The 15,104-nt window shown below is 37.9% G+C and overlaps 1 protein-coding gene across 1 annotated transcript in view; it reads right to left on the bottom strand.

Annotated features, from left to right (window-relative positions):
* Window positions 1-15,104, bottom strand: part of SPDYA (speedy/RINGO cell cycle regulator family member A) — a 35,597-nt gene that overhangs the window by 5,932 nt on the left and 14,561 nt on the right. The window contains exons 4-5 of the mRNA XM_038006739.2: window positions 13,565-13,736; window positions 3,856-4,153 (exon numbers count right to left, since the gene is read on the bottom strand). Coding sequence (XP_037862667.1) covers window positions 3,856-4,153; window positions 13,565-13,736 — 470 coding nt within the window. The remainder of the gene's footprint in view (window positions 1-3,855; window positions 4,154-13,564; window positions 13,737-15,104) is intronic.

Here is a 15,104-nt window from a genome sequence, read left to right as displayed (position 1 = left end):
TCTGGGCAAAACAGGACTCAGTCAATGCCCAGCTAATATCTTACTTTGAAAAACCTTCACCAAACCTCTCACCCCACAGAATTCTGAAATCTTTTGTGCTCCTCAATGTTGATCATATACTTTGCATAGCTCTTATCATATTAACTTATATGCCCTAATTATGCCTTCATTAAGTGTAATAATTTTAAACCTGGATGACTAGAACAGTGGTAATGACAAAAATAAGTAAGAAAATTCAAAGAATGATTTATTTCTGAGGAAAAATTATTTGGTTTTTAGATTATTTAACAGTTGTAATGTTACATGCCTCCCTATATGATCCAGGACTAAAGCTTGGTATGTATTTTTTCCCTTGACTTCGCTTTAAAATCTCATGGGTCCTCAGATAATACATAATAGATATCTATGTTTCACATGGACCAGCCCAGGCATCATAAAGCTTACAACAGCATATGGTAAGGAGAAACAATTGTAGTTTAGTTATTATAAAAATATGTTATATATTCAGATAGAACTGGGTTCCCATCTTGTTTCTGTTATTGTTTTACCTGGTAATGGTGTGACTTTTCTGAGTTTATTTTTTCATCAGTAAAATGAATATAATAATGCCACTTCAAGATTTCTTAGGGGGTTGGGTGTTAAATGAGATTAAGTATCTAGCATGTGATTGGTGATTGTCATGTATATAAATACGTAAAGAATGTTTCACCTAAAAAAAAAAAAGGAATGCTTCCTCTATCCTTCCCAAAAGTCATTTTTTAAAATTATTATTATTATTTTTTTGAGACAAAGTTTTTCTCTTTTCACACAGGCTGGAGTACAGTGGCACCATCTTGGCTCACTGCAACCTCCACCTCCCAGGTTCAAGCGATTCTCCTGCCTCAGCCTCCCGAGTAGCTGGGATTACAGGCATGCACCACCACGCCCAGCTAATTTTTGTATTTTTAGTAGAGACAGGGTTTTACCATGTTGGCCAGGCTAGTCTAGAACTCCTGACCTCAGGTGATCTGCCCCCTCTTGGCCTCCCAAAGTGCTGGGATTACAGGCACGAGCCACCGTGTCCAGCCCCAAAAGTCAAATTTTTGACAGTATTTTTACCCCACCTTGTCAAATTGAAAAACAGTTTGTTCTTAATAAATGTCATAAACATGTTTATCTGAAACTTTTATTTAAATGTGTTGTTTTTAACAAAAAATATTTTAAGGTAGGAAAATATGTCTTTACCTGCAAATTGAGGAGTTGCTTGCTTGTGTTTGAAAGAAAGGTGGAAGCACTGATCACCATTTATGCTAAGTTTAGCACAGAAGTCTAAAGCAGAGCATAAACTTTTTGTGTCTTTCTTGGAGAATGCTGAATTCAGTTATTTGCAACCACATACTATCAGATGATTCCAACCTTAGGTGGACTGGAGGAAGAAAAGTTTGCTAGTAGAGGTCACTAACTCAGCAGCGGTTTAGGCAGTTAGAGACTCATCCCACTCCTGTAGCATTATGTGTCCCTATTATCCTGCACTCTCCCCTCTACTCCCAATGAGCTCACTCTCCATTAAAACTATAGGAGGAAAATGAATGCATATTTTTACCGGTAAAATATGTGCACAATCAATTTTCCTTTGTATTGCTTACCCTCTGACATCCTGAAACAAAGAGTTTTACAGTTAACCATGGGTTAATACTCAGAATAAAATGGCTATGGGTAAATATTTGTTCCTTCCTGTAGAGGACCTATAAATCCTAAATCATGGCTTTCACCCAGTGAAAGGATGAAAGCACACAGTTCCTTCTACAACTCCCCTAAGTTAATACCCCACTTTTCATCCACAATTCCTCAAAGACCTTTATTTTTTCTCCAAAGTATACTGACTGACAGAGCCCCCTCTTCCCTGGGTGCACTCAAATTTCCTGTTGAGATGTCAAGGCCTATACTATGGAGTGTTATTACCGTTGATATCTACAGTGGTTGGTCTGAATAAAATACGTATAACTGCTTCTCTTTTGCTTTCTGTAAATATCTGTTCAAATTCTTGGAATTCTCTCCCAGCTCACTTCATGTAGCCTTTCAGCAGGGACTTGGTTCTTAATGCTCTCGCCACTTCCTTAGTAGTTGGCTAGAAGGCTTCTGTGGCAGCTTATTTTCACTACCAATGGCAGGATTGCATCAAAAGGGCAGTAGACCATAATATTTAGGAATTCAGGCTCTAGTTTTGAGTCAGAGACCTGGGTTCACATGTCACTCCAGCTCCTTGGGCAAATTATTTAACTTCTCTAAGCTTTAGTTTCCTTATCTGCTGAGTGGAGGTATAGTATTCACCCTAAAGTTGGCTGTGAATATTAAATGATATTATGAATACAAAATGCATTATATATTGCCTTGGACATTGTAAACATTCAGTAAAGCTTACCTATTATAAGGATCAAAGAGTAAAGGAAGCTGGGAGAGGAAGGATGCTAAAAGACAATTTTTTTAAATAGATGGGGTCTTGCTGTGTTTCCCAGGATGGTCTCAAACTCCTGGCCTCAAGTGATCCTCTTGCCTCAGCATAATAAAAAATATGCCTGAAGATGTTGAAAAGGAAGAGACTATACTGCAGTGCAAATTTGTTGAGTGATTACTATGGCCAAGAAATAGAACAATGACTGAGGCATAACCCCTACCTTCAATAATCTTACGGTCTAGTTTCTCCCTTAGTAAAGCTTCAGTAGCCACTCTTAATCTCTTTGTGGTAAAAACAAATAGGTAAAATTCTGAAATAATGCAGGTGTGTTAATTTCTCATGATAGAATTAGAAAGGACCATGAAAAATCTGTCCGCCCTGTCTTGAGATGGGTGAAAATCTGGAAGGCTTTGTAAGTAGAAAGGATCACTGATAGTAGTAGAATATTATTCTAGTGCTATTTCTAGACATTTCTAGAAAATAAATGTCAGATAATACTATATATAAAAATAATTTGAGCGAAATTATGGTGCAGTTGTATTTTTTCCAGCTAATAAGATTCTTTTCTAATTAATACATGATTGCTGAAAGCCACTTAAATCCCAACAAAATGAAATATATAAAGAAATTATGGTACTTATACCACGTCAGAATTAAAAATCAGGTTTTGGGCTGGATGCGGTAGCTCACGCCCGTAATCCCAGCATTTTAGGAGGCCGAGAAAGATCACTTGAGGCCAGGAGTTCGAGACCAGCCTGGCCAACATGGTGAAACCCTTCACTACTAAAAACACAAAAACTATCTGGGCATGGTGGCACATGTCTATAATCCCAGATACTTAGGAGGCTGAGGCATGAGAATCAGCCAAACCCGGGAGGTGGAGGCTGCAGTGAGCAGAGATTGTCCCACTGCACTCCAGCCTGGGCAACAGACTCAGACTCTGTTTCAAAAAAAAAAAGAAACTGGTTTTGGAGGACTCAGTAATGACATAGGAAAATACTTTGTGATAAATGAAAAAAGCAAGCCTAGATATAGTATGGTTCTAATTTTGTTAGAAAAGTATACAGAAGGAAACCAATAGTTGGAAGATGAGATTACAAGTAAATTTATTTTCTTCTTGAAATCCTTTTGAACAAAATAAACATTTCAAAAAAATGATTCAGGCTCTTAAAATACTGAGGCTTATGGTGCATTAGTTTTCAACTTAACATAGGTCACATTAAAAATCTGTTTAGTTGGGTCACCACAAAACAGATATGGACACAAGACAAAAAGTAATTGAAAGGGGAGAAAGTTTCAAGATTAATTTAACTTATATTGTTGAAATATATAAATTAGTATGTATCCCTGCCAGCAAGGACTGACTAGAGCTCAGTAAACAACATGCATAAATCTAATTCTGGCATATTACTAAATCATACCTTGAGAACTGGTATAAGCTTGAGAAGGATCACCTATTATGTCCATTGACAGTGAGTTGTATGATTCCTGAGAATGTTTTTCTGTCACCCCTGCTGTATGACTGGATAAAGATGATGATGAAGACAATCCCAGTCTAACATATCTTCTTTTTTTACCACAGAGTGAACAATCTACTGGTGTGGCACTAGGTCCCCGGGGCAGCTGAACTTCATCTCTGTTGTAGTTTCTGACAGCTCCACTGTGATGAACAGAGCGTTCTCTTTGCCAGATATAATGGGTTGGTGCAATGGCCATAACCTACAATGGAAAGCTTACTTTTAGAATTTTAGTAATATTTCAAAATTTACTAAAATTGAGTTCAAAAATTATAACTCAAGAACAACTGTCTCTAAAGTGAAGATAAAAATCCAAATTGCTGATTTATAAAACAAAACACTTCCAGATAAGGCTGGGAGGATCATCACCAAAAAGTGACTCATTGCTTGGATCTTTAAGACAATAATCAACAAAGTAAATTATTTTAAACAGGAAATAGGACTGAAGCAACCTTCCAGGTTATCGGGCTTTTTATTTTTCAATTCTGAATATTCTAAGTTTGGGAAAGATAATACAGTTACTCCAAAACAATATGTAATTCTTAACTTTGGAATGTATTGGGTTAAAAAACAATTAATTGGCCAGGCGCGGTGGCTCACGCCTGTAATCCCAGCATTTTGGGAGGCCAAGGCAGGTGGACCACGAAGTCAGGAGATCAAGACCATCCTGGCTAACACGGTGAAACCCCGTCTCTACTAAAAATACAAAAAAATTAGCCGGGTGTGGTTGCGAGTGCCTGTAGTCCCAGCTACTTGGGAGGCCAAGGCAGGAGAGTGGCCTGAACCTGGGAGGTGGAGTTTGCAGTGGGCAGAGATCACCCCACTGCACTCCAGCCTGGGTGACAGAGCGAGACTCCGTCTCAAAGAAAAAAAAAAAAAGGAAAAAGAAAAAAGCAAAGATGGGAATGGGTGCGGTGGCTCACGCCTGTAATCCCAACACTTTAGAAGGCTGAGGCAGGTGGATTGCTTGAGCTGAGGAGTTCAAAACCCAGCCTGGGCAACAGTGTTCCTAAAATTTGATACTTGGCCCTCTGTTTTTCTGTGTATATACTCTCCCTCTCTGTGATCTCAAGAGGTAGTAAAGTATAGGTGTTAAAAGCACTGACTTTCAAAACCAACCTAGTCAGCTTCTCCTCTCCCTGGCAGGGAGGAGAATGGGGAGGAATGGGGAGGAGACAGATATAGGCATAAAAAATTAAAAAAAAAAAAAAAAAAAAAGCACTGATTCTGGAGTCAGATTTCCTTGGTTTGAATACTGGAGTGCTGCTTTAATTATTGTGTGTCCTTGGAGAAGTCACTTAACCTCTCTGTTCCTTAGTTTCTTATCTGGGATTACCTAGCTAGATCTAAGAATTGTGAGAGTTAATACATGGGCAATACTTAGAACAGTACCTGGAAAGTTCTTTAAAAGTATTAATATTACTTTCACCTTGAATCTCTTAAATACTCTAAGCATCATTTATATGTAATGACTTTTACCATACCTGTTGACCATTCATTTAATTATATCCAGTTACTGCCTTAAATTCATGTCTATATACCAAATTCCTTATCTCCCCAAAGAATCCAGTTTGCTTCTGTAGCCTTCCTTATTTCCATTATGGAACCCATGACTCGTCCTGTTATATAGATTTGAAACTGACAGTTCCCTCTCCCATGTACCCTATATCCAACTGGTCACCAGGTAATGATAATTATAATTTTTTAACATTTCTAACATGTGTTTCATTTTCTTCAGCACTGCTATCAATTTTCGTCACACCCTTGTTTCCAGCTATAGCAAGTTTAGCAGTTTCCAATACATTCCCTATATTGGATCTCTTCTGCATACTGTCATTGGATTATTCTATCAAAACACACTACTTATCTCATTGCTTTCTAAATTCCTGATCTGGAATCAAGTAATAGATAGTGAAGAACTCAGCTATGATGATATTGTGGCATCTTGGCCAGAATATTAACTGGAATAGAGAAAAACTTCTTGATTAAATTGCTACCCTCCATGATGCATGACAGGGGCTGGAAGTGTAGTCTAACTCTCTCATTAGATAGGCATCCTCCCTAATGTGTGAACCAGTTTAGAAATTAAGCCATCACCAATGTAATAAAATCCCACCTCAAAGGAGTTGTTGATAAGATCATCAGGTAAGAAGATAAAAATCAGAATAAACAAAGAAATAGTCCACTCTTTTCTGGAGAAGCCCTACATATATTTTCCAATTTAATCACACCTTATCTCTTTCCAAAAAAGAATGAGGCAGCTGACAAAAAAGGGGGAAAATATTTCATTGAATTTAGACCCAAAAGGGAAATTTCGACTAAAAGGGGAAAGCAGACATGCCAGTAATAAAATGTAATAGAGTCGATGTGGTCAAGGATAATACCTGGCTTTAGCTTCTTTGCAGCCAAGATTAAAAAAATAAAAGAGACAAATTACAAAACTCATTATTTGAAAAGACAGCACTTGTTTTTTCTTATGTCAGTGGTGTATAATGCAAAGAGCACTAAGTTTAAGTACGTTGGGTCTGCTACTTATTAACTTCATGGCCATGGACAAATCACAATCTTACTAAGCCACAGTTTTTGCATCTGTGAAACGGAGAGAATACTGAGGCTATTTAATTCCCAAGACAAGATATAAATGCATTTTCTAAACTAACCAATATGAGAAGCTTACATGGAGGCTAGATGTCACAGAAAAAAGAGAACACTAGGAAGTCATTAGATGTTCTGGATCTGCCACTTCTATGATTTTGAGTAAATCCCAGCCTCTTTGGTCCCCAGTTTCATTAGCTGTGAAATGGGGATGCCACCACCCTCACAGCTATTTGTGTGATAATTTCTGGGAAAAGTCATAATTTGTAAAGCACTATGCAAATGTGAAGTATTATTATTGTAAGCTAGTTTGTAGCTACTATCCTAACTTGAGGTTATTTTAGGATATGAGACTAAAGAAATGTTTCATTTGGCAGTATGCTAGACTTTCAGTCACAAATGTATAGAATAGTTAAATTTTCAACAGTATGTCTTGCTACTTCAGGAATGGGAATGGGGTGAAATAATACTTCTTTACAATAAACTCCCAGGGCACTGAACTTGGTGTGTTATTGATAAAGTAGTCGTCCAGTGAACACTTAACAGAACAGGATAAAATCTACTAGGCAGTTACCTTTTCTATACTCCAACATGATTCAAATGTACCTTGTTGGAACAGTGGCAGATAGAGAAGCTGTTTTTTGGCTGTTTAATACAGGATTATAGCTGAGATTATAGTTTATTGTTTCCCTATTTCATGGATAAGAAGGTATGAAACAGAATTGGAAGTTCCATTCATTTGATCAGTCAACAAATATTTATTGACTACCCACTATGTGCCAGGCACTGTTCTAGGCTCTGGAGATAGAATAAGAACAAAATAAGGCTGGGCACTCACGCCTGTAATCCAGCACTTTGGGAGGCCAAGGCAGGTGGATCACTTGAGATCAGGAGTTTGAGACCAGCCTGGCCACCATGGTAAAAACCCTGTCTCTACTAAAAATACAAAATAGCCGGGCGTGGTGGTGCATGCCTGTAATCTCAGCTATAATCCTAGCTACTTGGGAGACTGAGGCAGGAGCATTGCTTGAACCCAGGAGGTGGAGGTTGCAGTGAGCCGAGATTGCGCCACTGCACTCCAGCCTGCGTGACAGAATGAAACTGTCTAAAAAAAAAAAAAAAAAAAAAAAAACCCAAAATAGGGTCAGGCACTGTGGCTCACGTCCAGAACTTTGGGAGGCCAAGCTGGGAGGATTGTTTGAGCCCAGGAGTTCAAGGTTGCAGTGAGCTATGATTGCACACTGTAGCCTGCAGCCTGGGTAACAGAATGAGACCCTGTCTCAAAAACAAAAACAAAACAAAACAAACAAACAAAAGCAAAACAAAGATCCTGCTCTCTTGGAATCTGTATTTTAGTGGGAGGAAGTTTGTTAGCAAGATAAATAACTAAAAAGGAGTCTGTTATATGATGGTTGAGTGCTATGAGGAAAATTGGAACTGAGAAAGGGAATACAGAGTAATAGTAGGAGGAACTACTTTTAATTTTAACAGCTTTGAAATGTAATTAAAATACCTTACAATTCACCCAATTGAAATGTACAATTCAATGATATTCAATATATTCAGAGTTGAGCAACCATAACCACACTCAATTTTTAAATATTTTCATCACTCTATAAATAAAGCAATCACACTCCATTTTCTCCTTTCTGTCACCCATAGTAACTACTAATCTACTTTCTGTCTCTGAATTTGTCTATTCTGGACCTTTCATATAAATGGAATCATACAATATGTTGTCCTTTGTGACAGGCTTCTTTTATGTAGCATAATCTTTTCAAGGTTACCTGCATTGTAGTTTGTACCAGGTACTTCATTCCTTTTAATTGCCAAGTAATATTTCATTGTAGGGATATACCTTATTTTGTTTATCCATTCTATCAGCCGATGGACATTTATGTTGTTTCTACTTTGGCTATTATGAATAATGCTATGAACATTCATGTTAAAGTTTTTTATGTGGACATAGTTTTGTTTTTATCCTTTGGCATATATAGCTAGGACTAGACTTTCTGGGTCATATGGTAACTTTATGTTAGCCTTGTGAGGAATTGCCAGACTGTTATGCAAAGCAACTTCCCCATTTTACATTTCCATAAGAAGTGTATGAGTGTTCCAGTATCTCCACATCCTCTCCAATACTTTTATTTTTGTTTATAGCCATCATAGTGGGTGTGAAGTAATATCTCATGGTGCTTTTGATTTGCAATTCCTGACAGCTAATGGTGTTGAACATCTTTTCAAGTGTGTGTGTGTGTTTTAGCAATTTGCATACTTTCTTTGGAGAAATGTCTATTTGGATTCTTTGCCCATTTTTTAAATTGATTGTCTTTTTATTGTTAAGTTGTAAAGCTCTTTGTATTTCTAGATACAAGACCCTTATCAAATAGATGACTTGCAAAAACATTTTTTTCATTTTGTAGGTCATCTCTTCACTTGGTATCCTTTGAAGGACAAAAGGTTTTAATTTTGATGATGTCTATTTTATATCTTCTTTTGTTACTTGTTACTTTTGGTATCATATCTAAGAAACCTAATTCAAGGTCATGAAGACTTATCCCTATGTTTTCTTCTAAGAGTTTTATGGTTTTAGGTTTTACATTTAGGTCTTTGATCTATTTTGAGTTAATTTTTATATATGGTATGAACCAGAGGTTCGGCTTCATTCTTTTGCATGTAGATATCCAGTTGTCCCAGCACCATTTGTTGAAAAGACTACACTTTCCCCATTGAATTTTCTTGGTACCCTTGTCAAAATTCAATTGAACATAATTGTGAGGGCACTTCTATTCCATGGAGGGAGATACTACTCTATATAAGGTGATAAGGAGAGGTCTCTCTGAGGTGACATTTAAGCAGAATCCTGAATGTAGTTAGGAAGTGAAGCATACTGATATCTGGGGAACAACATTCTAGGTTATGGGAATAGTAAGTGCAAAGACCATGAGATGGGAGTGTAACTGGTATCTTTGAGGTAAGGAGGCTGGTGTAGCTTGAATGGAAGAGCAAAGATTTGAGATGAAATCAAAGAGATAAGAGAGGAGGGCTGATAGACCATGTTGGACCATGACAGGGACTTTGTCTTTTACCCTATGTATGGCTGGAAGGTACTGGAGGCTTTTGAATAGAGAAGTCATGATTTGACTTACCTAAAAAAAAAAAAAAAAAAAAAAAATTACTCTGGCAGCTGTATGAAGAATAGATTATAGCTGTGTATGGTGGCTCACACCTGCAATCCCAGCACTTTGGGAGGCCAAGGTGGGAGGATTGCTTGGGCACAGGAGTTTGAGACCAGCCTGGGCAACATAGCAAGACCCCATCTCTACAAAAAATAAATTGGCTGGGCATGGTGGCACATGCCTGTAGTCTCAGCTATTTGGGAGGCTAAGGCAGGAGATCACTTGAGTCTAGGAGGTTAAGGCTGCAGTGAGCCATGATCACACCACTGCACTCCTGCCTGGCTAACAGAGTAAGACCCTGTCTTTAAAAAAAAAAAAAAAGGTGGGGGGTGGGAGAGTCTATTTGGAAACTTATGCCAGTAATTGAGGCAAGAGGTGACAATTTAAAAGTACACTATTAGTGGTGGAGGTGGTGAGAAATGGTAGGATGCTGGATATTTTTTCAAGGTACAAATATAAGAAAAAGAAGGGTAAATGGAAATAATTGTTTTGGCCCAAGCAACTAAAATGATAGAGTTGCTACTTATGAATATGTGGAAGACTGCAGGAGGAGATCTGGAGGTCTGTGTCAAGGAGTCAGGAGTTCAATTTTAGGCATGTTAAGTTTGAGGTATCAATTAGACAAAAAATATCAACAGGCGATTTGGTATGCAGATCTGGAATTGGAAGAAATTATTAGTTGTTAGTGTTAAAGCCTTGAGAGTGAATGGGGTCACCTAATAAGTTAATACCAATAGAAAGGAGAAGAGATCCTAAGTCAGCCCTGGGGCACTCTAATGAAGTTGGTGAAGTAAAAATGAACTGGTAAAAGTGACTGAAAAAAACCTGGTATCCTCAAAACCAAGTGAAAACAGTGTTTCAGGAAGAAATGAGGGATAGTGTCAAATGCTGCTAAATTGAGTAGATTGAGGACTACAAATTAACCTTAGGATTTGGCCATATAGAGATATTTGGTGGCCTCACAAGTTTCTACAGAATGAGGGAAAAAAGACTATATAACAGGTTCAAAGAGAATGGAAAGAACAGAAGTAGAGACAGAATACAAGCAATTCTTCAAGGAGTTTGGTTATAAGGAAGGCAAAGCAGAGAAATGTAGTGGTAGCTGGGGGATAAAGTTTTCATTTTTATTTTTATTGATGGATATTTTAGAGCAATTCTATATTCTGATGGCAGTGATCCAATAAAATAAAAAATGTGAAATGCTGGAAAGGGGACAATTACTGGAATGTGATGTCCTTGAGAAAGCAAGAAAAGATGAGGTCTAGTGCCCAAGTAGAGGGAATGGACTGGGATAGGAGCAAAGATCATTCTTTCACAGTAACAAAGGGAAGGCAGAATATAGGGGTACGCATGTAGGTAGGATGGACGATAAGATGTGAGCATGAGGACAGTCTGTTCTGCTTCTGTTTTCTCAGTAAAAGAGAATAATGCATGATTGTTGTAATTGAAGTATGAGGACAGAGATGGGAGATATTAGAAGTGTACTAGATTTTTCACTTCATTACATTTACAGTTTATTGTTTAGACAATAGATAAGCAAATAAATAATTACAAATTTTATTCAGTGCTACAGAAAGAAACAAAGTATTGTGATAAGGATAACGGAATTAAATTCATTTAAATAAGGTGACCTTTTTGAAGAGGAAAAACAAGTTCCATTAATATTTTTTTAAATGTTGCTAAATTTTAAAATTATGAAAAAGCATTAAGAATAATATAACAAACATCCATATCCCTACTGCCTGGAATTAATGTAATACTGCTATTATTGTTCAAGCCTTTTTTATTTTTATTTTTTGGGACAGGGTCTTGCTCTGTTGCTGAGGCTGGAGTGCAGTGGCATAATCATGGCTCACTGCAGCCTGAATCTCCTGGGCTCAGGTGATTCTCACACCATAGCCTCTCAAGTAGCTAGAACTACAGGTGTGCACCACCACACCTACCTAATTTTTTGTATTTTTTGTGGAGACGGTGTTTTGCCATGTTACCCAGGCTGGTCTTGAACTCCTGGACTCAAGCGATCCAGGCCACCTTAGCCTCCAAAAGTGCTGGGATTACAGATGTGAGCTACCATGCCTGGCTGCCATTTTTAAATTAAAAGAAATAATATAGTTTCTGGTAGATACTAAGTGCTCACTAAGTCAATGTATATTAATGAATAAGTTAATTCTATCAAATCTTAAGATTTGCAAGTATATCAACTAGCCCACATTTATCATATTTTTCTGAACTAATACTAGAGCTTACAGTGACCACTACTTTCCATTTAATTTTCTACTCTAGAATTTTTCTGTAGTTTGAAATACTGACTTTATTAAAAACCAGAACATTTGATGAAATAACTTGATTATTAATTTTTAGTGTCCTGCTGATTTATCCTAATAAGATTTAGCATCAAGGAAACAACATATTCTATGTGAAAAGAGTTATGATTTAAAAAAAATTAAATTGTATACCATTTAATACACATGTTAAATAGTGTTTCAATTTTGGGAACCTGAAATTTCACATACTTTATTGAGCAGAAATTATTATTCATTCCAGTGTTATTCTAATCCTAAATAAGATATTTTGGTCTGTTCATATCACCCTTTTTCAATATACTGATGATCCTTTAGACAGAAGAAATACACTAAAATAAAAGCACTTACTATAAGCCCGGCATGGTGGCTCACGCCTGTAATCCCAGCACTCTGGGAGGCTGAGGCAGGTGGATCACGAGGTCAGGAGATCGAGACCATCCTGGCTAACATGGTGAAACCCTGTCTCTACTAAAAATATAAAACATTAGCCGGGCATGGTGGCGGGTGCCTGTAGTCCCAGCTACTCGGGAGGATGAGGCAGGAGAATGGTGTGAACCCGGGAGACGGAGGTTGCAGTGAGCCGAGATCGCAGCACTGCACTCCAGCCTGGGCAACAGAGCGAGACTCTGTCTCAAAAAAAAAAAAAAAAAAAAAAAAAAATAGGACATACTATAGAAGTAGGCTGCTCTGAAAAATAGAAATAACAATTTTTTGTTTGTTTGTGTTTGAGATGGAGTCTTGCTCTGTTGCCCAGGCTGGAGTACAGTGGACCATCTCAGCTTACTGCAACCTCTGCCTCCTGGGTTTAAGTGATTCTCCTGCCTCAGCCTCCCAAGTAGCTGGGATTACAGGCACCGGCCACCCCATTTGGCTAATTTTTGTATTTTTCTTTTTCTTTTTCTTTTTTGAGACGGAGTCTCGCTCTGTCGCCCAGACTGGAGTGCAGTAGTGCAATCTATGCTCACTGCAAGCTCCGCCTCCTGGGTTTACACCATTCTCCTGCCTCAGCCTCCCGAGTAGGTGGGACTACAGGTGCCCGCCACCACGCTCGGCTAATTTTTTTGCATTTTTAGTAGAGACGGGGTTTCACCATGTTAGTCAAGATGGTCTCGATCTCCTGACCTGGTTATCTGCCTGCCTCGGCCTCCCAAAGTGCTGAGATTACAGGCATGAGCCACTGCATCCGGCCTAATTTTTGTATTTTTGTAGAGATGGGGTTTCACCATATTGGCCAGGCTGGTCTCAAACTCCTGACCTCAGGAGATCCACCTGCCTCAGCCTCCCAAAGTGCTGGGACTACAGCCATGAGAACGGCTTGCCTAGCTGACAGTTTTTAGTTATGGTGATAATAAGACAGCAACATTGTAATACATAAGTTGTATTCATGGTAATGATCAATGGTCTACTCTACATATTAAAAAAAAAAAAAAAAAAAACCCAGAATACTAAAACATTAGAAGCACATTTAAAAAACAAGGATAATTAGATAAACAGAAAACAAAAATTACATATGTAAAGTTTTTTTAAAATTCTTACCTCCTCACAACATCGCCTGCTTACAATAGCCCTATAGTCAATTCTATCCCAGAGCTGGTCCCTTAACTTTAAGAAATTAGGGAACAATTTTCTCCAGTTTTTCCCTAAAGCCCATGGAAAAATTTCATACTTGGTTTCTTCTTCATCTTCTTCAACTGTATTAGCCAGATACCTAACAAAGAAGATCACAACCCAAAAAAGAAATGGGTAAAGGACAGAAACAGGTAGTTCACACACACCAAAAGACATAAAAGTGACTTATAAACACATGAAAGGTGTTCAACGTTACTTAAAGAAATGCAGTTCAAAAATAGAGATTCAGTTAATTTTACCTTGTTGGGTTCTGGTATTTCTTATTCCTACAAATCTTGAGGAGCTTTGTTCTGGGATGCAGTTAAAATTACTTTGAAATAGTCTGATTCTTTCAGATGTTGCTTTTATGATTTTTTAGGTGGATCTGAAACAATGTTCAGTCTGGGGCTAGTTATTCCTCACTACTGAAGCAAGACCTTCCTGAGTTCTCTTCTCAATGCTCCATGAATTATGAATCTTTTCAGCCTGGCTGGTGGGAACAGACACTATTTGCAGCCCAACGTGAATGTTAGGCAGTATTCCTCCTAATCTTTTCTTAACATCTTTCCCCAGATTCAGGTAATTTTCTTATACACATATGAAACTCAGTATTCTGCTAAATACTTGATAGGGACCAGGTAGGCACAGAAGCAGGAAAACATGACTCATCATAAGGAGAATAATCAATCAAAATCAACCCCAAACTGATACCCATGGTTGACATGGTTGACATAAAAGATAAGGACATTGAAACAGTTATAACTATTCTGTATGTTCAAAAAGTTAAGTAGACATATTGAAAATGTACTTCTAGAGATGAAAACTACAATGTCTACAATGAAAAATACACTGATTGGGATTAATGGCAGATTAAATACCACAAAGAAAACATCTGTGAATTGAAGACACAATAGAAACTATTCAAGATGAAATACACAGAGAAAAAAGAAACAAAAATCATAAACACAGGATGAGGGCCGGGCATGGTGGCTCACACCTGTAATCTCAGAATTTTGGGAGGCCAAGGTGGGCGGATTGCTTGAGGCCAGGAGTTGAAGACTTGCCTGGCCAACACAGTAAAACCCCATCTCTACTAAAAATACAAAAATTATCTGGGCGTTGTGGCCCGCACCTGTAATCCCAGCTACTTGGGAGGCTGAGGCAGGAGAATCACTTGAACCCGGAAGGCAGAGGTTACAGTGAGCCACTGAGATCAAAATACTGCACTCCAGCGTGGGCGACAGGGGGAGTTGTCTCAAAAAAAAAAAAAAAAAAAAAAAAAGAAAGAAAGAAAGAAAGAAAGAAAGAAAGAAAAGAAAAAAGTTAAGAAAAAATAAACAGAGCATCAGTTTGATGTGGGACTTCAAGGAATAGGTGGAATTGGAGACTCTGAAGGCCAGTATCAATAACAATGCAGGATTCTTTCAATGCTCTGTAATCTGAATAGGGCAGACAGAAAATCAGGTGG

This window comes from Chlorocebus sabaeus, chromosome 14, assembly GCF_047675955.1.
Source record: "Chlorocebus sabaeus isolate Y175 chromosome 14, mChlSab1.0.hap1, whole genome shotgun sequence".
Classification (NCBI taxonomy): Eukaryota; Metazoa; Chordata; class Mammalia; order Primates; family Cercopithecidae; genus Chlorocebus; species Chlorocebus sabaeus.
Note: the sequence above shows the minus strand (reverse complement) of the source record. Positions and strands in the feature narration are given on the sequence as shown.